Source organism: Amyelois transitella, chromosome 15 (assembly GCF_032362555.1).
Source record: "Amyelois transitella isolate CPQ chromosome 15, ilAmyTran1.1, whole genome shotgun sequence".
NCBI lineage: Eukaryota > Metazoa > Arthropoda > Insecta > Lepidoptera > Pyralidae > Amyelois > Amyelois transitella.
Window position 1 is genome coordinate 2,152,843 of NC_083518.1, and position 22,083 is coordinate 2,174,925.

Sequence of the window (22,083 nt, forward strand, 5' to 3'; positions counted from 1 at the left end):
TATGATTTCCAAGAAAATTAAAATTAACCATTTCGCCTAAAAAATAATATCTCTAAAAGTGTGACACTAGATCTTGTAGTTATTTAGGCTATGAAATTACATTTTATTATTTTAAAAAATAATTGGATGAAACCTATAATATCCGCTTTATTTATCATTAAAAAAGTACCATGGCACACTAGATTTACACTACTATTATTTATTCGAAAATTTGACGGTTTTCCTTGAACAATGTCTATATTCTTCGATTTCGACGTAGGGCCGACTGGTAGAAGATTTCGAAGGGCGGTGGAAGAAGACAAATATGATATTGAGAAGTTTTGTGATCGGACGCTAACGGAACCACTTTTTGGAGATGCTAACATTGGCGCTTTGATGTAAGTATTTTTTTAAGTGTTCTGTATGTTCACTGAAGGGTCTGTAATCATCAGAGATCGGAATAGGTAGATTGAATTGGGGTCAATGAACTGAAACATATATATTAATATGGACATGCCTCCGTCCGGGATTGTGGGATTTGTAAATTATTAAGATTTTTTCCGAAATTTTTACAAGTGGAATGAAGAATATATTAGTGGTAGCTGTTTTCCCCTGACTTCGTTCACGTAAATTGTAGTCCTATGTTACCCGCGGACAATGTAGTATACTGTAAGTGTAAGTATTGAAATGGAATTCCGGAAAAGAGGCTTATCCATGTTATGCTTTATATGGTAATTCGTGATGCAAGTACATAAAATCTATCTCTCGTAATCATACAGAGCCTCATAGAAAGCTATATGTGAAGTTACAGTTGGATGTGTAACCATGATCGATCCAATACAATATGTCTTTCACCTACTGAAGAAAAAGATGTATGTATTTCAGTTCGATAAGGATAATTATCGTTAGAGGCCTATTGTGCTTTTCCAAACTATCTCAGTTTTTGTTTTTTGGCATTATGCTAAATACCTGCCAGTTTTACACTTTAAATAATTTATGTGCTGTTAGTTAAATGATTACTCGACGCTACATCTGTTCAGAGAACTCGAATTTAACAATTATTAAATTTCAGTGAACTATCCACACTAGCCATCTGCATGATCAACGCGGATAAGGAAGTAGCTGGGTTCATGGCGTTCAACGACCATCCCGTCCAGGTGGCCATAGAGGCGTCTGATTGGGAAATGTGGGTTAGGAACATGTTCCAGTGAGTCAGTTTGAATGTTTTGTCTTATCCTTATAGTAGCGACCATCCGTCCCGCGCTTCAGCCCGGAAAGTAGCACACGTTGCTCAAATTTCCTATGTAACTATAGTTTGCTCGTAGAAGTCATTGTTTTGGGGCATTCTCACTTTGCTTTTTTAGACTTGTGGTGACATCACTGACGTCACACGCCATCTGTCAATCATAGCGAAGAATGTGGCACGCTCAGCCAATAGCAGCCAAGTGTATAAATCGCGCAAGCAAAGATTTCACGGATTTGAACATAATACAACCTCCGACTCAAAATCGTCTCTCGCGCAGTTGTCAAGGCATAACACCTAGTCTGACGGTGTCTTCCCTTTGTGGCGGTTGAGCTCGAATTATCGCTTCTGCTACAGACTCTTCGATCATAGTGCTTAGACTTTTCTTAAGCAACACCAATTAGGTATGACAATTCTATCCAAGTGTGATTAAAGCATCTGATTGGTTTGTGATATATGGGTTGGAAATATAAAATTTAATGGTAAATAATCTGCAGTCTTTCCAAAAATTTTGCAATACACGTGAAATAATGATTTCCAGTCGTTTCTACCTATCCCGGAATACCTTCTTCATCCACTTCATGTGCTGTGCGGATGGAGTCATAGATTACTTCGTGCATGAAGCCCTGACCTCCGTCTTCGTCAATGACGCTTATCTGAAGAATATTTTGCTACTTGTGACCAAGGGCTGTCCGAAAGGTAAAGGAAATTATTAACAACACTTCACGGAACGTCATATAATAATACTTATGTGTGACGTCGTTCCGTTAACTTGCTGGATTTAGCTATAGACACGAGGTCTATAGCTTAACCCTCTTTTAACTTGTAAAACTAGTCCAAATAAAGATTGTTTTTATCATCTCTTTTCTCGTACCTGCGATGTCTTACTGAAACGTCACATATGTTATGAAGATTAAATTTTTTAACGAATAAATACAAACACTTCGAAATATTTGGCAGACAGATAGAGTACACTTTTCGGAGTAGGGTAACATATATATATGAATAATGCCTCAGATTTTCCGCCCTCAAAAATTTGTAGGTAAATTTTATTATTTTTCGTTACCTTAGTGCTCAGCGTCGCGCTTAGTGCATTCTTACGCTCCCTTAGGCCATACAGGCTAAATTTCATCTTCCTAAGCCCAATAGTGGCTCTATTTTACCATACGTCAGTAACGTTATAGTTTGTAATATTATTTTGACCTACATACAGTTTCTGTGTACTAAACACATAAACTGTATGAATCTCAATTCCACCGTCAAGCCATAGAGATTAACGCGGCGTTTCAGTATTTTCAAGACTAATAGCCTTGTCTTATTCGCAAGGGATATAGGTGTGATTAAGTATATGTATATTGACTTATGTTTATTACATGTCAAAACTATTTGTTATAGAGTCCTACGCCAAATACAACGTGTTCAGAAACAACATCACGTACAAATTTAACGCTAAATGCATTACTGACGACAATCTAGGAATCTTTATGTTCGCGGCGCAGAGTCAAGACTTTTGCCCCCAACTTAAACTGCGAAGGGCTGTGTAAGTTATAGCAAAGTTCACGATTGGCTTATCAACTTGGGATTTTTTTAAATGTGATGGACTAGCAACCTGTCACTATTTAAATCTCAATTCTATAATAAAGCCAAACAGCTGAACTGTTATTGGCTGATAGCGTCGCGTGATGGTCTATTGTGACTTGTGACTTAGAAGCATTGATAGATATTGCATGTTTTTTAAAATTGAAATTTTTATTCTTTTGTTTCCACCTATTTTAAGTAAATGTTCCAATAATGAACTAATGGTACTTTATTAACTGCCTTCAAAAAAGGTGGTTATCTGTATGTATATTCGTCCGCGATTGCATCGCGTTTCGCTGATTTTGATGCGGTTCTCAGGAAAGTGTTTATTACACTTAAGAGAAGGTTTTAGTTATTTAGCCGTCTTCAAAAAAGGAGGATATCGATTGGAGGCGGTTCTCTTTTTACAAAAGTCATTTTCTCAATGGTTGTTCAGGTATTTTGTAAATTTTTCAGTGAGGAAGACAATGACGAAATAGTGGAAATTCTAGACAAGAAATGCAGAAAATTGAAAGAGCTTTATGGCGACTATTATATTGCTGAGTTGGTTGGCCATCACCCAGATACTAAAAGACGAATCATAGTTGCCGAGGTGTGTACAATATACATCCATTTCTTCTTCTTCGTCGTTACCTTTTCCCACTTTTTACGTGGGGTCGGCACAGTAGGTATGTTAGTTTTTCCAATTACTTCTATCAATTGCCATCTCACTGGTTACTCCCTTTCTCCTCATAGGTACTATCCTTTACGCCATCCATCCATCTCTTTTTCGGTCATACATATCACGACTATATTTTTACGGGACAGACAAATATCAATAAGACTGAAAGGTCATGGTTAGCTAGTGATCCAATTGAAGTTGATTGATAGTGGAATGACAAATATTAGCCAAAAATATTGTTGAGCCTTCAAAATTCAAAGCTGAACTTGGCCTTTTAGTCATTTTACTGTTGGCTCTGTCAACCCGCGTGGGATATAGACGTGATTATATACTTACATGTATTTATGTAAGAATTTTTGATTTTAGCAAAAAGACAGATCTGTAGCGGGTGTGATGTGCCTCAACTCTGAAATTAACTATGAGAAACTACAGAAGAATTATGACCTCAAACCTTTTTATGGTCTGACGAAGACCACGCCACTAGAACGAGAGAATATGAAAAGAAGTAACAAACTGCTTAGCACATTTGGGTAAGTAGGTTAGGGAGATAGATAAAACTCTTTATTGCAGCATAAGAGTGAAACATACAAAACAGCACAAAACGGACAGAGATGGTACAAAGGCGGACTTATCGCTAATGCAATCTCTTCCAGTCAACATTTGGGTGGAATGAATGAATACAATCGCGTCTATATCTTTTACGGGCTAGACAGAGTTAACATCCTAAAAATCTTTAGCATTTATAATAAATGTTAGTAGGATGCTAAGGTATGTAATGAAAATGACGTGTAAGTAGATATCACGTCTATATCCCTTGTGAGGTAGACAAAGCCAACAGTCTTGAAAATACTGATCGGCCTCGTTCAGGTATTTGGCTTAATGATAGAATTGGGATTCAAATAGTGACAGGTTGTTAGCCCATCGCTTACAAAAAGAATCCCAAGTTTGTAAGCCTATCCTTTAGTCGCCTTATACGACATCCATGGGAAAGGAGGAATGGTCCTATTCTTTTTGTTTTGGTGCCAGCAACCACACGGCACAATTTTTTATATATCTCCTATAAAATTGTTTTTTATTCTAAATAAATAAAATACAAATAATATTATTTACAGAGAACCAGTCATGTGCGGAAAATGGAGCCCATTTAGTCGCATGGTCAAATTGAAAACTGTTCCACAAGACGTAAGTTTAAATTTTATTATTCTTATGACACGAAAAGATGATTCTTTGATATTTGTTTTTTTTTTGATGAGAACACAAGATTACGCCCGCTACTCTGCCCGGTTGGGAAAAAATAAAATACAAAATTTCCGCTTATTACCAAAAAATATTTTATAAGGTAGGTATGGCATTTAACGCCCAATGTGTAAAAACGCCCGAATGCTAAAAATCGGAGATAATGCCGCACGAGTTACGTTATACTTCATGCACACATAGAATAAACCAATAGGAACGCGCGGACGCGACGCGGCGCCGCTCAGGCCATCGGTCGCTCAGTTGTGAACCGAACTTGAAGGACGCCGGCAGTGCACGCTGTTCTTATAAAAAATACTCCGACAAATCCGTAAGTTTTAATTCATTTTCTGTAATTTACATGTCTAATTTTGTGATAAGCGTTCTATTTAGATATCTTTATTCATATTTCATTGACAATTTGATTGATTTGTTTGTAATTATGTGTGAAAATATGAGAACTAGGTACAAGGTGCTATTCGGGTAATAACGCCCCGTGACGTGAGGTTTGGGCGTCAATAGCCTGTATGGGCGCTATTATCCTAAGTGGGCGTATTTATACAAGGCGAAAATCGATGTGTTATATTTCATAATGATTTGCTTTTAACAGATCCGGTACTGATTACTGATACTCTGAATAGTCCGTAGGATATATAAGTTGATTACTGATCTCATTTATGTTTAAGCTATAATATTAATTTACTTCATTTCAGGGCGTTAATTGACGTACTGTTTTGGGGCGTCATTAGCCACCTACGGTGAATAGCGCCCAATAGGCATTTTAATAATAATCTGATTTTTTATTAAAATCCTTTAAAAATTGATCTTCTATTGTTATAGAACATGTTAAAAGTGAAATATTTTTGTTATAGATGATTAAGTAGAAATTACGAGATGTTTGAAAGTGTTATAAAATTATAATATTTTAGTATTTGTAGTTCATATAATGATAATTATGATGCTATCTAAAAAAAGATAATATAATATACTTTTAAGTTTTGTACGGCTCTAAGTCGAAATATATGTGTTTATTAAGATATTACGTAAATAAATATATGGGCGTTACTAAAAACTGTATGTTCAGTAACGCCAATGACAGGCTATTCAGAAAGTCTTTGTTTTCATAATCTTATATGACTGATAACATATATGTGTTAGTTTTTTGTATTCTTTTTTTGACAATAAAACTATTTTTCTAAACAGTTTTTTAATCCAATCATTTTATTCAATAATATATTGAATTGAAATTAAGCGGGCGTTAAATGCCTATGATACCTTAATTTGCACTAGACAGCAAGCCTTTCCAATTTCTAGACCCATAGGTTTGGGTTGGGCTGTATGTTGATATGTCAGTTAGTGTTCTCTTTTATATATACATATATTTAAAAAATCATATTTTAGAAGTGGAGGTTCTGAGGATGTTTCGTTTTCTTAATGCCATCTCAATATCTTTCATATTTTTTAACAATACAATTTTAATCTGTAGATAAGACAAAAGAAAAAAGAAGTTAAACCTAAAAGTAGTCGTGTTAACTTCGTTCGAGCGATGAACCGTGCTAGCGTAGACGATCGAAAGTCCTCAGACGCCAGTTCCAAATTCGCCATAGCGTCGACTATATCCGTTCAGTCCCAAATGACAGCCGCGTCTATAATGGCCATGTTGGACGAAGAGCCACTCGACTATGAAATCGTCAATATCGATGAAGGATTACTTGTAATTCCTGAAGAATTTCCGTTAGATGAAGTGTAAGTAATAAAGCGTGATATAATTTATTTATTATTTATTGAGTTAGAGATACGATTTAGTCTCGACTATATCCGTTCAATCCCAAATGACAGACGCGTTTATAATGGCCATTTTGGACAAAGAACTATTTGACTATGAATGACATAGACAGTATCGATACCATTAGATATTCAATAAAAAACATGTAAATTCAACTTTATTTACTAGGAATGAGTCTGAAGTAAAAAACACGTCACTGGCTGAGACATCTTCAAAAAATGAGAAGTGAGTATTGCAGATACCAAGTTTCTTTCGTTTGTTTATATTTAAATGGCTAGATATATATTTGATACGTTTATCACCTATTAAAAAAATATATATTTTATTTAGAAGTCCCGAAAATAAAACTGAAGCGATATCAAAGAAACAATTTCAAAATCGAGAAAAGAAAAAAGGTAAGTTAATTTCCAGCCATTAAGTAAAATCGTTTTGTTTATAACCCTTCTCCTTTCATTCTAAAACTAGCTCTGGTCCGGGGCTTTACACCCGTGGGAATTTCCAGGATATTTTACCTTGTCGATTTCATCTATCATGTCCAGTACCTATTTGATTTATTTTTGTATATTCAAACAAAAATACTAGTCTTTTCTCTATAGGATTTTAGCATGGATAACATGTTTATTGTCATAAAAAGTATTATCTTTAAGTAAAATATGACATATTCGTTCAGGTATATTAGCCAAAGGTGGGGTGACCGTCAAGCGAGCTCCTTTTCCAGTCTTGTATTACGGACAACCCAACGCTTTTATGATAGAGTTGTTTGGACTCAGAGACGGCGTACACGAGAGGTATGATTGTATATATTTTAGTGTAAAGACATTTAACATCTGGTCTGTTGCTCTTAATTATAAGGTCCTTGTGACGTCAATAATTACCTAGTTGTGACATCGGAGGTCCCGGGTTCAAATCCTGGCTAGGGCATGATGAGAAAAGAACTTTTTCTGATTGGCCTGGGTCTTGGATGTTTATCTATATAGGTATTTATAGTAAAATATAGTATCATTGAGTTAGTATCTCGTAACACAAGCCTCGAACTTATTTCGAGGCTAACACAATCTGTGTAATTTGTCCCGTATATATTTATTTATTTTTATGTTCTATTCAATTCTGTTGTTATAGTGTAAATAAAACTGTAGAGTACTTTTGAAATGAATGTATATATATTTTTATTTTATTTATTTAACATCTCACAGCTACCTCGATTCTCTTCGATGTCACGAGATTAAAGATCACATCGCTTTTATATTTTTATTTTGGGCATTGTTACCGTTCGACCACTTTTGCCAAATAGGTTACGATCTTAAAAGTTTCTTAAGAAAATGTAAGTTAGCTTATTTATAGGCATGCTTTTGACTTATTGGAAGCCGCCTTCGAAGTGATGAAGGATTACGACTATTGTATCATCGAGATACCTTTAGAAGAGCCGGCATTTTCTTTGTTGCAACATTTTTGTGTAAGTATATAATTTTTTATTTATCTCGCTCTGCACCAACGCCAATCTCCTGTTTGGTTTTCTTATATCCAAAGGCTGACTGGAAGAGATCGCATTAGCGATAACTCCGCCTTTGTACCATACTCTGTCTGTTTTGTATGTTTTACTCTTATGGTGCAATAAAGAGTTTTAAATATCTATCTATTTTTTCCTCTTTTTAACGGTAAAAAGACGGCATTACCTTAGAATTTTAATTCCATCATAAAGCTTTCTAGTCCACGTGGCCTTTAAGTATTATGACTAGCTCTGTCTGCCTCGTGCGGAGCAAAGACATAATGTGTTTGTATATTTTAGTAATTTCTATTACTATTAACATTTTGACAGTTAAAATAACTTTGATTTCAGTACGTGCCGACAAGGGGTGATGTTTGTACTGATACAGCTTTGTATGTGGCACATAGAAATGCAATTTTTGGGTATGTACTTATATATTATGAAGAGATATAAATGTTCATTCCTAGGAAGTCTTTTACGTAAAATAGAAATAATGCTGGTTTTAGTCAGCAGCTCAGCACCCTGTACGGTTATAATATTGCATATTTTACTCGTTACTAGACTGCTTAACTCCTATCGAATTTTCACGAACAAAAGTATTTTTAGCTAGCCTGGTGTTGAAAATAAATATTGCAGTACTTTTAAAATTGACAACAAAAAAGATAACGTGCGTGCAAAAGGCATATCTATTGAACTTTTCTTGAAATTCATTTTAATAAAAAAAAAAATCCAGAAAAATCCGAGTACGCGAGGCGGAAATGGCGGACATGCCACAGATATCTCAAGTGATGCACGACGTGGAGGGCAAAGACACGATCTGGACCGTTGAGAACACGCTGATGAAAGGCAAGGAGAACCGCGTGTTCGTCATGATGTGCGGCCACAGGGTCGTGGGCTTTGGGATCGTTGAGTACGTAAATGAAACTTAAATGTAGCATATGAAACTTCACTTCATCTTCTTCTTCTTTCCGGCGTTAGTCTCGGAGTCTCGGAGTGCACCTGTTTTGGAAAGGTGCGTCTTTGGCCATGCTCTTGGTTTGGATAAGTCAGGTTTTGTACACGAAACGACTCCTGTCTGACCTGTGCAGGATGGGAACCCTAGCCCGAATTGGATTTATATTCCATTATTAAGTTTATATTCCAGGCCATGTGGTTTCCGGTAACAATAATAAAAAAGAATAAGACCATTCCTTCTCTTTCCCGTGGATGTCGTAAAAGGCGACTAAGAGGTAAGGGGTAAGGGGGGGGGGGTTATAAACTTGGGTTTCTTCTTTTAGGCGATAGGCAACTTGTCACTATTCGAATCGCAATTCTATCATCGAGCCAAAAAGCTGAACTTGGCTTATCAGTGTTTTCAAGACTGTTAGCTCTGTCTACCTCGCAAGGGATATAGACGTGACTATACATATGTATGTATGTTATATTCCAGGCCTCCAGAACAAATCGACTTCATCCGAACGAAGTTCCTTCTAGAGACTTACCACATTCACAAGTACCACACCAACAAAGAAGTGGAATGTGGCTTCGCAACTCTGAAGACTGCGATGGTGTACCGCGTGTTTGAGCAGCATTACAGGTTCTTTGCCAGGGATATGATGAGGCTGTCTGGAAGTAACACCCTGCTTTGGTTGACTGGGTATAGGAACAAATGGGTATGCTTCGCTTCTATCATCATGGTTGCAGAATTACATATGGCAGTTCCCTTCAAGTGAAGGTTTCTCACTATGTTTACCCTCACCGAAAGAGTTACCGTAAAGTTAGAAAACAAAACAAAGGTGTATTTCTCAGGCCCTTTCTATTAGTACTTGAGTCGTGGTAGGTTCTGAATCTGTGAATAACGTTTTTAAACGGTTTTATTTAGCTCACCCCGTTTGTTTTATTCTTGGGTCAAATTTAGTAATTCAAATTTCACCCTCTTCCTGTCAACCGATTAATCTGAAATTTTGTATACACTTTGGATTTTGGTGACAATATAATTATGTTTATTCATTATCATTATAAATTCAAGATGGCCGCCGTTACAAAATGGCGGATAATTTAGGTTTCATTAATCCCATCAATATGGGTATCAAATGAAAGGGCTCAACAAGCAGAATACAATATACTATAAAAAATTGAAATCCAAGATGGCGGCCTCTACAAAATGGCGGATAACTTAGGTTTTATCAATCCCATCAACATGGGTATCAAATGAAAGGTCTCAACAAGTAGAATACAATTTACTATTCAAAATTAAAATCTAAGCAGTGGGATAAAATGTGAATTAAACAGAATGCGAAATAAAAACTAAAAACTAGAAAATAAAAATAGGTAAAAAAACTTTTTAAGTTAAACGGTTTTATGTTAAACATACATTGCAATGTTTAATATAAATGTACTAAAAACCAAAAAATAATAAAATAGATACAGTCGTGGGAATTATAAACATATGCATAGACTAGACTAAAATAAAACCGTGGGGCACGTCAATTGTCTACAATTTATAGACTTAATGTGCGATAGAAGAATCGTTTAATTCGTTGTTAGGCAGTTGGCCCGCAGACGGTGCGCAAATTACTTACTATTTTGCTGGCTAGCGAGGAATCGTTTCACTGCTCGTAGTTTGTCTTTAATCGACAAAACTTATGATAAAAGTACTACTCGCTCAACATTATGAAACCCTAAAACTCGCTTAATCGAGCTTGCTAACTTGTTTCCACATTCTAGCCCTACTTATCACACGTCCATCGTTGTCGGTTGAACAACTGCCTAATTTTAGTGTAACAACATTACAAAACAAACATTTTAATCAACGATTGTAGACAATTGACGTGCCCCACGGTTTTATTTTAGTCTAGTCTATGCATATGTTTATAATTCCCACGACTGTATCTATTTTATTATTTTTTGGTTTTTAGTACATTTATATTAAACATTGCAATGTATGTTTAACATAAAACCGTTTAACTTAAAAAGTTTTTTTACCTATTTTTATTTCATTTAGGTCATAGACCGTTACATAACTTGAGAGCATCATTGCTCTCAGGTTTATCGAGAAATTAATTATTTACTTGTGAAGATCATTAAATTCACAATAAAGAAAAGTGGACTGAGGCATTGTAACTCTAAAAACAAAGGCCGTGATGGTTTACAGCGTGTTTGACAAGTGAGAAACCAGCGAGAAATGTCTGTTTCTTCTATAATATGTTTCCTTTAAACCTTGAAAAAACATATGTGGTAAAATGAGCAAGAGCGAGAGTGAATAATTTTTTTATAAAAGTTATGTTTTATTTACAATATTTTAAATTTAAATATGTATAGGACAAATTATACATATTGAGTTAGCCTCGAAGTAAGTTCGAAACTTGTGTTACGAGATACTAACTCAACGATACTATATTTTATAATAAATACTTATACAGGGTGACATTTAAAACAACTGCATCCTTTTAAACATAGACTATACCCATGCTTCTGAGCTGTTTGAGCCTATTTTTATTTAAATTAAACGTTATCATTTTCACATTTATAAAACCCTCAAAAATTACGTCAAACGCTTTATTAAACACCAATACTACAAAAAGAAATTAAAACTAAACATGTAAATAAATGTCTGAAAAATAAATTATTTTTCTAGTATCAAGATCAAGTAAAGTACAGAGTTGTCGAAATCGCTCAGCTGAGTGAATTGTGTCGTTGACCTCTGAATCTTATGCGTCGCTTTTCCGGCGGCCGGGTGATATGACGTATTTAGGATCGTGGATTTTGATACTTTTATTTTTTTTCGTACTTTCTGAAATATGAACCGATATTTTTCTTTCAACGTTTTTAAATATCCTTTAAATGATTACACTTAACAGTTAAATTTATGCAGTTAAATTAAAAGTCACCCTGTATAGATAAACGTCTAAGACCCAGGCCAATCAGAAAAAGTTCTTTTCTCATCATGCCCTGGTCGGGATTCGAACCCGGGACCTCTGGTGTCACAGACAAGAGTACTACCGCTGTCCCACAGAGGCCGTCAAAATATTTAGCCTAGCCTAGTCATTCACTACTATGTATGTCTTGGATACATTACTATTATTATTTCTTCTTGGGTTGAAGAATGTACACTTATGGAAAACATGATTTATTTACAGATGGCATACAAGGCAAACATCTTGGCATCACTCATGATACCGCTAATGCCAAGGAAAAATGAGATTGATTACTTAGAAACAACAGAACTGAAGAGGATTGCTGCGTTGAGCAAGAATATGTATGATTATAGTTGCTTGATTTTTGTTATTATACTTATTTGTAATGAACTCTCGTGTGTAGTGTATATGCCTTGCGGGGTACGCAAGGGATATAGACGTGGCTATATGTACACATGTTGTTTTGATTTCAGAATTGGTTTCACGACGTGGTTTCTAAGCAAAAAGTATTGTAGCATTCCTATGCTAAACGTGAACGCAAGAATAGTCGTGGTAGGCGCCTCTAGAACTGCACTGGCTTTTATAGATAAATTGTTGTTCAGGTGGGCAAAATGTTTAACGTTTAATTTAATCGAAATCTTTTGGTTAAATATTTTCTTCCAGCGACTGGGATTGCTCATATATACATAAAGTCACGCCTTTTTCCCGGGGGACAGAGACTACATCTATCCGCTTGCCACTTTCTCTGCATACTTCTTTCGCGTCGACCACATTCATAACACTCTTCATGCAGGCTCGTCGGTTAAAATATGAGAATTCTTAACCTGACCATAAGCGTCACATAGTGTATGTAAATATTGGATATATAAGCAAGTGGAATTTTTTACCTTAATACCTTAATACCAATATGGGAAGTAATTTTGTTGACTATATTGAAAGTAACGAAAAACAAATTATTTTTTAAAATTAGAAGAATATTAAATTAAGAGATATTATGTTAGAAATTAAGATTATTTTACAATTTTTTCAGTGAATCCTGCGCATACTTGTCATTCAACAATGTGTATCTAATATCCCCGTCGGCCATACCCCACATGCCGAAAAGGTGTAGTTCTACAGATCACATGTTTAATAAATACAGCACCAGCTCAGATAAATATATAAGAAGTGTGCCTTACACTTATTATGTGAATACCGTCCGTGGCACTCTTGTGGGAATTGACAAGTAATTTTTATTCACTCTTAACTAAGTAACAAAATTGTTAGTTTTAGTGCAGTAAACAAATTTTATTCACTCTTAAATAAGTAACAAAATTGTTAGTTTTAGTGTAGTAAACAATTTTTATTTACTCTTGAATAAGTAACAAAAGTGTTTGTTTTAGTGTAGTAAACAACATTTATTTACTCTTGAATAAGTAACAAAACTGTTTGTTACAGTAAAAATATCATAAAAGGTAAAAGCCAACTTTTAAAAATAATCCGGTTTTGGATTTGACTGACGCTCTGTAAGGAATAACTGTGCTTGTTTTTTGAAGTAAAAAAAAAAACATAGTTGATTTAAAATGCTTCTCTTTTATGAAGTCGGTTTTGAAGTTGTTTAGATGATGAGTTGAAAATTCGTATAATTTTATTATGTTTCAGGCAACACAAATTTGTAACTGTATCTAACGGTGGCAGGATATACTATGACTATCTCTGTCTTATGTTCGGAAAGCAGTACCAGCCGCCTGATTATTTCGAAAAGGTTTTGGAAAACGAACGCCGACAAATTCAGCAAGTAACCTTAATTCTTTAAAATTCTTTGATATGAGGAGAAACGAAAAAAAGACAACTTTAATACTTACCTTACTAAAACCTTATTATTACTAAAACTATAAAAATTTAGGATTCATTTCTGAGGTTAATATAAATGGACTGTTTGTTTTTCCTAATAAAAAAATCATCATATAATTATATGGACGTCGTTATTACTAAACCATTACCACATCTTACCTCTTCACACTTCCTTACAATAAGGCCGCCTTTTATTCTTCCACCTGGCTTTAGTCCCGGTTGCATCCTCACTTCCTGGCGAGGAGCCCGGGGTTTGCCTTTGAACATATATAACATATAGCATAAAGACATAATAGCTGTGCCCGCGACTTCGTCCGCGTTAAATAGTTATTTTGGGCATCATTGAAACCCTCAAGGATGAATAATTTTCCCCGTTTTTTTTCACATTTTCCATTATTTCTTCGCTCATTATAGTTGCAGCGTGATATTATATACCTATATATATTATAGCCCAAAGCCTTCCTCGATAAATGGTTTATTCGACACAAAACATTTTTTACTACGCTTTTATTAGCTTGGGTTGTATGTATGTATGTATGTATGTATGTATGTAACGGAATCTTTGAGCTTAATTTTCACTGATTTCTAAACGTCTGATCAACTTGAAACTTTGCACACGTATCAAGGACCGATGACAATGCAATATTTTGATAAGAGTTTCTCATTATCCTTATTAAAACTGCCAGGATTAATAAATTCATTTTTAGATCCTTCGTATGAGAGTAAGAGAGACAGAGATAGCACCAGTGCCAGTAATCTCCATACAAGAAACCAAGAAGTTCTGACGTATAAGGAGTCCAAAAAGAGATGTAATATATTTCCATATAATGTTACTATTAACCTAAGGCTTTTTTATTTCATCGCATCGCTCCATTTAGAATTACCATTAGAAACAATAGTAGAATTAGTAGAATATTTTAAAACAATAAAAAATATATAAGTAATAAAACAAAAGTAATAAATGAAAATTGAACAACTAAATTTACAACAATACAAGAATAAAGTTACTACCTACAGAACTTTGCGATATTTAATACGTATTTAACATATTAATGCGATTCTTGAATTAACATTATGTAACTTTTGCATATTTATAATAGCAACACTGTAATACTCGCTTGGAAAATGAGTGACAGTTTGTTTATTTATGTAAAATAAGTTTTGCAGTAAGTTTTGAATTCGATTCTAACACCTGTAAACTTTCTTTCTGTTTTTTTACCGGTGCCTGTGTATTTACCTATTTGCACTTTGTTTTGTGCTGATAACTTGTCGTTATTTGGAGTTTGGAATCTTCCGTTGAGTCGAGCTTTGTTCTTCCGGATATTCGTGTGATTTTATCATCTGAGATTGGACTCTGACTGTGTTCACTGTGTTGTGCAGATATTTTGAGATAGGACTCCTGTAAAAAGTACCTGATTATTTGAGATAGGAGTCCCAAGTTTGTTTTTGTGAAAGACAGATTTTACTACAAAAGTGCCACGATGTCTTCAGATAAACATTGTTGCGTTCCTGGTTGTAAAGGCAGTGGAGGTATGTTTGAAATATTTTTGTTCCTGTATCAATCTGCCTCTTAATCTTGTGGTTTGATTCCTGGCAAGGCCACAATCGAAAATTGTTATGTTTGCTGGATAGTCAAAAATATTATTAACAGTGATTTATCACTATAAAATTCTTTTCAACTGGGTTTAACAATCATCATACATACATGCATACATATAATCACGTCTATATCCCTTGCGGGGTAGACAGAGCCAACAGTCTTGTAAAGACTGATAGGCCACCTTCAGCTATTGGGCTTTAAGATAGAATTGAGATTCAAATAGTGACAGGTTGCTAGCCCATCGCCTAAAAAAGAATCATGATGATGAGAATATTATGAGATTTAATCCAATCAGGCCACATATAACTTTAAGAAAGTTAGTTGTGAAAACCTCCGGCGATGGGCGCATGGTTGCGAAAGTCATTTCTAGTAAGATAGTTATACAGCGTAGTAGAAGTAGTAGGAAGTTAACACTTCTACCAAAAAATAATTGTATAAAAAAACTAAAAAACTAGGCGTTTTATTGCTAATCAAACTAAAAAATAGAAAATAAATAATAGTTTAAAAAAAACTAAAAAACTACGCTTTATTGCTAATCAAACTAAAAAATAGAAAATAAAATTTAAAGACAAAGGAATTATAAAACAGTAGTAGCAAGTCGAACAATCGGTTATACTCAATTACCTCGGATTAAAATTATAACAAAATTAAATTTATAAACAAAACAATTTAAATCAGAGTAAAAAGCGTGGGGTGCATTTTACTTCATTTTCATAACTCTCTTGTCATAAATATATGCTAATAGAATGATTTTAATATTTACTACATCAGGCACCCCACGCTTTTTACCTCTGATTTAAATTGTTTTGTTTATAAATTTAATTTTGTTATAATTTTAATCGGAGGTAATTGAGTATAACCGATTGTTCGACTTGCTACTACTGTTTTATAATTCCTTTGTCTTTAAATTTTATTTTCTATTTTTTAGTTTGATTAGCAATAAAGCGTAGTTTTTTAGTTTTTTTTAAACTATTATTTTTAATTTGAACCAGTAGTTCCTGAGATAAGCGCTTTCAAACAAACAAACAAACTCTTCAGCTTTATAATATTAGTATAGATAAGGCTGCCTTTTTTCTGTCTATTTAGTCTTGAATTTTTCGGTGCAATAAAATGTTAACTTACTAAATTGAAATAATAGTATTTCAATTCCAGTGGTGAACCTTGCAAATACAAACGCTTAGACGTCCCGAACTTAACCGAAGAGGTTCGGATGACTTCGGAATACCTACCGGAGAATGTGTTTGTGGTGAACTCTTACGTGGAATCTTCTAGAGCCATCAACTATGTCTTTAGGTTCACTTTGGCCAATGATAATTATACGAACTACGATTGTAAGTGCCACAATCCTACTAATATTATAAATGCGAAAGTTTGTATGTCAGGATGTCAGTATGGATGTTTGTTACTCTTTCACGCAAAAACTTAACCGATTACGATGAAATATAGTATTTAGGTAGATGAAGACCCAGAATAACATATAGGCTACTTTTTATCCTGGAGTTCCCGCGGGAATGATTCCACGCGGACGATGTCGCGGGCGGCCTCTAGTATTCTATTATTTTATAACACTCTTTAATTTTAACTGACTTCAACAAGAAAAGGAACTTTTGTGCCGTGTGGTTTCCGGCACTTAAGAATAGAACCACTTTATATCCCATGGATGTCCTTAATGTCGACTAAAGGACAGGCTTATAAAGTCTGTCACTATTTGAATCTCAATTATATCATTAATCCAAACAGCTGATCGTGGCTTATCAGACTATTGGCTCTCTCTACCCCGCTAGGGATATAGATGTGATTATATGTATGTATGTATGTAAGCAGTGACGTATACCACCGAGTCAGAGGCCGCAGAAAAATCAACCTTTATGGAAAGGATTCTCTATGGAGAATGTATGGAGGAAAGGATAGCTGGGACTTAATAATTCTACTCTAGCATTGCATAATTTTGTTTTAGACAAAATTATAGTATACGGAGCGACTATACACGCATATTGCTGTCTAACTGCGCTTATAGAAATCAATGTTCCTACTGAAAATATTATATTTGTGGAGCCCTTCCCGCCAGAAGACGAACGGGAGACCAGGGTATCAATATTCTGTAACCAATATGTGAGTACATTTTTTAATACGTACATATAATCACGTCTGCATCCCTTGCGGGGTAGACAAAGCTAACAGTCCTGAAAAGACAGATAGGCCACGTTCTGCTTAAAAAATGCACAATCGCGGACTTATTCCTATGACGGATTTCTCTCAGCTGTTCCAGTATGTTTGATTTTTATTTTATTTGCAGGTAGACCAAACAATTCAAGAGGTACTTACCAATCTTAACATCACAGTATACCGTTCATACTATTTCTTGGACTGGACTGTGGATGGAAACAACTTGGTCAGTCATGTGCAGTTCCTCTCGCATTTCAAGAGGATCAGCCTCCAATGTTCTGCGTTCTTCTATTATGGAAAGAAGGGCATCAATCCTCAAGCGTTTGTAGGTAAAGTATCTAACGTTTCTCACTCTTTTCTGTGTGGTTGCCTGTACTTTATTTAGAATAGAACTAAATAAATTAGATAGACTGAGTAAGTCTCGAATTAAGCACGTGATTCGTTTTACGAGCTACTAACTCAACGATACTATATTTTATAATGAATAAATACTTTTAAAGATAAACATTCATGACCCAAGCAGTTCTCTGACGTTCGTTTCCCATCATACCCTGGCCGGGATTCGAACCCGAGACCTTCGGTGTCACAGACAAACGCACTCCACCACCACTACGCCACTGAGGCCGCCATACCTATATACTTGATACGCGGGTGACTGTACAACTTATAAAATAAACTCGTCCGCTCTCTGTCCACAATCAGCTATCAACAAAAGTGGTATTGCGTACAATGATGGGATTCTAATCGACCACGAGTTTCGTACTAAGAACCCTAGCGTGTACGCCGCCGGCCCGGCCACCAGGTACTATGGGAAGTACTTCGCTGATGACAGACAACACAAGTATTATGATTCTTACGAGATCGGTGCTAAGGTATGCTATGATACACACATACGAGTACATATAATCCCGTCTATATCCGAGCTATACATACATACATAAAATCACGCCTCTTTCCCGGAGGGGTAGGCAGAGACTACCTCTTATATATCCGAGCTAATAGTCTTGAAAAGACTGAAAAGCCACGTTCAGCTATACGGCTAAGTGATGGAATTGAAATTGTGATAGGTTGCTACCCTATCGCCTAGAAGAAGAATCCCAAGTTGATTAGCCATTCCTTAGTCGCCTTAAACGACATCCACGGATAAGAAATGGTGTGGTCCTATTCTATAAGTGTCAGGAACCACACGGCACAAAATACATATAATCGTGTCACTTTATCGGAAGGGTAGGCAGAGATTACGTAATTAAATTCGCTACGGATTGGGCATATTTCTTTTGCTTCATACATATTCAACAATCTTTTCATGCAAGATCGTCGGTTTAGGTTAACCTTAGCATATAATTTTCCACCAAAATTTTAATGAATGCAAGTTTTTCAAGTTTTATTTATGGGGATTCCATTAACACTCTTTGTAGATGGGTATAATTAGGGTCGTAAATTTTTATTTTGGTATATACTATCTTTTTATGTATCTATTTTAGCTTGGCGAAATAATAAGAAACAAACTTGATCCATTATTCAAGCCAAAAGAGCATAAGAAGAGTTGTGCAAAATCTGATTATGATTGTAGCGGTTCAAGTTCAAAGAGTTCTAGTGAATCCACAGAAATACCATTGTGAGTACCTACTATTTTTACTGATTCATATGAAAATATTACCACGTTTTAATCCCTTACGGGGTAGACGGAGCGAAGAGTCTCACAAAGACTGAAAAACCACGCTCCGCTGTAGGAAAGATGGAATTGACATTCAAATAGTGACAAATTGCTAGCTTATCGCCTAAAAGAAAAAACGCAAGTTTATAAGCATATCCCTTAGTCGCCTTTTACGACATCCGTGAGAAAAGATATGAAGCGGGCGTATTCTTTAGTGCCGGGAACCACACGGCACTTGTAAAAGATAATCAAATAAAAAGAATTAATAATATTTAAAACTCTTAGTTATTATTTTAGGTAACAGCTATCCAATTAGTGAAGCCTTCCGAGTCTTATTACATAAAAAGGGATATGTGTTTCTTTTGTTTGTTTATTTTCTAAGATAATTACTCGTTAACATCACCGTAAGCTAGCATCTTAAAAAATATATGTAACTCTCAAAAAAGCCACTCTTAAACCTATTGCGTTACACAAAAATATATCGATCCCAAGGGAAGAAGATACATCCATTGGAGACATACCCTCGCTGAAGAAGCCTGTGGTGACCTGCTGCATGCTCCCTGGCGGTCTGCAGTTCCTGGACGTGCGGTCTCCGGGCAAAAAGTGCCCGCACTATTACGTACATTCTCTGCATTACAACGTTAGTGTTATACTCGTACGCTCTTATCATCATCGTAGGAGCAAGGAAATTCAGTCTTCGATATAGGTTTCTTTTACTATTGGCAAACTTGTGTACAGTTCATTCAGTCTGGGCTAAACAGAACGATCACCTTGATCCTTGGTCTTGTTGTCTGCTTGGTTTGTGTACTTGTTCTGTATTCCAGGACTCGCCTATATCTCTTAACATCCCTAAATAGTTATTACAACGCCTTTTCACTAGGTGGGTCAAAGTTGTACTAAGTAAAGAAAGTAGAAAGGTTTATTATCTGTCTGACACTAAATATTTCATCACAGATGATGAGCAAATGCACACAGATGATTATAGTTGAAGTCACGTCTATATCCCTAGCGGGGTAGACAGAGCCAACAGAATTGAAAGGATAAAAGGCTTCGTTCAGCTGTATGACTAAATTATGGAATTGAGATTCAAATAGTTGCTGGTTGCTAGCCCATCGCCTACAAAAAGAATACCAAGTTTATTAGCTTTTCCCTTAGTCGCCATTTACGTCATCCATTGGAAAAATATGGAGTGATCCCGTTCTAAAGTGCTGGGAACCACACGGCACAGATGATGATGATGATTCTTGTTATTCACAGGGATACGTATTAGAGACATACAAGAAAGGCTACTTCAAACTCCACCTGGATATGAACTTGGTGGTCGACGGCGTAACCTGTCTCAGTCCTGTTACATACTCGTTGGAGAACTTTAAGAATCTATATGGAAAACCTACCAATGTCTTGAACAATGTTTATGTGAAATTTGTTGTGAGTTATTCCTCTTTTAAACTTTTTAGGGTCTCGTTGGCAACAAAAAACGTTTATTGTTTCACTATGTTCTGGGTGCGTCTAGCAAGTCTAGCGCTTACATGTATTGGTATACTATTCTCACTCTATGACCACTCCGTCTCGTTCCAATGGATGTCGTAAAAGGCGTATAAAGGTAATTTTATTCAAAATTTCACAGCTTTCTTATAGATACTGAAACAATCTTGTTTTATTTTCAGACGAAACGAATTGACGACTTTTACGATTATTTCCGTCAGCCGTGGGCGCAGTTCCTATACATAGACCATGTTGATGAGCTGTTCGCGATGGTGAAAGAACTTAATCCAAAAGTAAGAACTGACTGTTTATAATAATTCATATATATAATCACGTCATGAAAGGCTGACAGGCCACGTTCTGTTAGGCTTAATAATAGGATTGAGATTCAAATAGTGACAGCTTACTGGCCCATCGCGTATAAGTGGAATCCCAAGTTTATAAGCCTATCCAGTCACCATTTACGACAACTAACCTAACTGTTTATATTCTCATACTTATAAGCGAATAGTGCGATAGGCTGTGAGGGAGTTCCTTTGGTAAAAGTCGATGAGATAGAGCGAGAGAGAGAGAGAAAAGAGACAAAAACAAACTTCTTTTATTTGCCTTCAGCAGTGTAGAGTACCTGTTAGAATACAAAATTGGCTATTCCAATTTTTATTTTTTTACCATTTCAGAAAACAAAAGACGCCGATCCAAATGACAATCTGAACATCATAGGAGAACCAAAGGAGCCAATATTGCCACGTCCTCAGGTATGCGATTTTTAATGTTATCTTTTCTAAAAGTACTTATTTTTAACCCTAAACTTAGGTTTAGAAACTTATTTTTTACCAGAAATGTCTGTCTTCATTTCTAACTAGACTGGAGATAATTGGTTGGCACCTTGTAGTTTTTTATTACCTTTCATTTACCAACAACGAGTACAGAGATTAATTGACAATTAAATCATGATGAAGTACGTACAAATTTGGGGTACCTACATCTAAAACTGTTCCATGCATATTTTTGTAAAAAAAAAGACTTAATTTTTAAAATAAATTATTTTCAGATCGCATCAGCAAAAAGTCGTATATTCGACAAAATCCGACCAGACTATCAGCACTCAGCCAACATCGACGCCATTATAGATTACGTATTCGAATGGATAGATCAACACGATATCTTGCTGCCCATGTATTTGCATCCGTCGAGACGACAGCTTTTCATGGGGGACATTTATTCCCATCCGGCGTTCTATAAGAAGAGGACTAGTGTAACAAAGTTGATGGAAATGATATTGTACTGAGCGCGGCGTCTTTACTTTTTTTTGGTTTAATAAAGATTTTTAACGTGGATTGTTGGTTTTGATAAATTCAGGATAAATGTTTTCGCCACTTTATAATAGGACTTCTTTCTATGGATATCGTAAAAGGCGACTAGGGAAAAGGCTAATATACTTGAGATTCTTTCTCGCAGGCAATGGACTAGCAACCTATTA

At 35.5% G+C, this 22,083-nt stretch overlaps 1 protein-coding gene and 1 long non-coding RNA gene across 2 annotated transcripts; both read left to right on the plus strand.

Annotated features, from left to right (window-relative positions):
- Window positions 1-231: 231 nt before the first annotated feature.
- LOC106139747 (cilia- and flagella-associated protein 61) lies at window positions 232-21,891 on the plus strand. Its single transcript, XM_060948333.1, is given in 29 exon segments — window positions 232-377; window positions 1,052-1,186; window positions 1,764-1,921; window positions 2,618-2,762; window positions 3,257-3,392; window positions 3,828-3,991; window positions 4,574-4,643; window positions 6,181-6,440; window positions 6,649-6,705; window positions 6,811-6,875; window positions 7,151-7,268; window positions 7,822-7,933; window positions 8,318-8,388; window positions 8,700-8,876; window positions 9,396-9,618; window positions 12,085-12,203; window positions 12,336-12,464; window positions 12,893-13,087; window positions 13,504-13,635; window positions 16,448-16,626; window positions 17,253-17,407; window positions 17,592-17,790; window positions 18,164-18,333; window positions 18,946-19,009; window positions 19,532-19,758; window positions 20,376-20,546; window positions 20,786-20,896; window positions 21,281-21,358; window positions 21,655-21,891. Coding segments are annotated over 29 exon segments (4,203 nt in total).
- On the plus strand, window positions 4,805-5,503 carry LOC132902554 (uncharacterized). The gene is made up of 2 exons (XR_009657174.1): window positions 4,805-5,025; window positions 5,408-5,503. It is a non-coding gene; the product is annotated as an uncharacterized LOC132902554 (long non-coding RNA).
- Window positions 21,892-22,083: the final 192 nt, after the last annotated feature.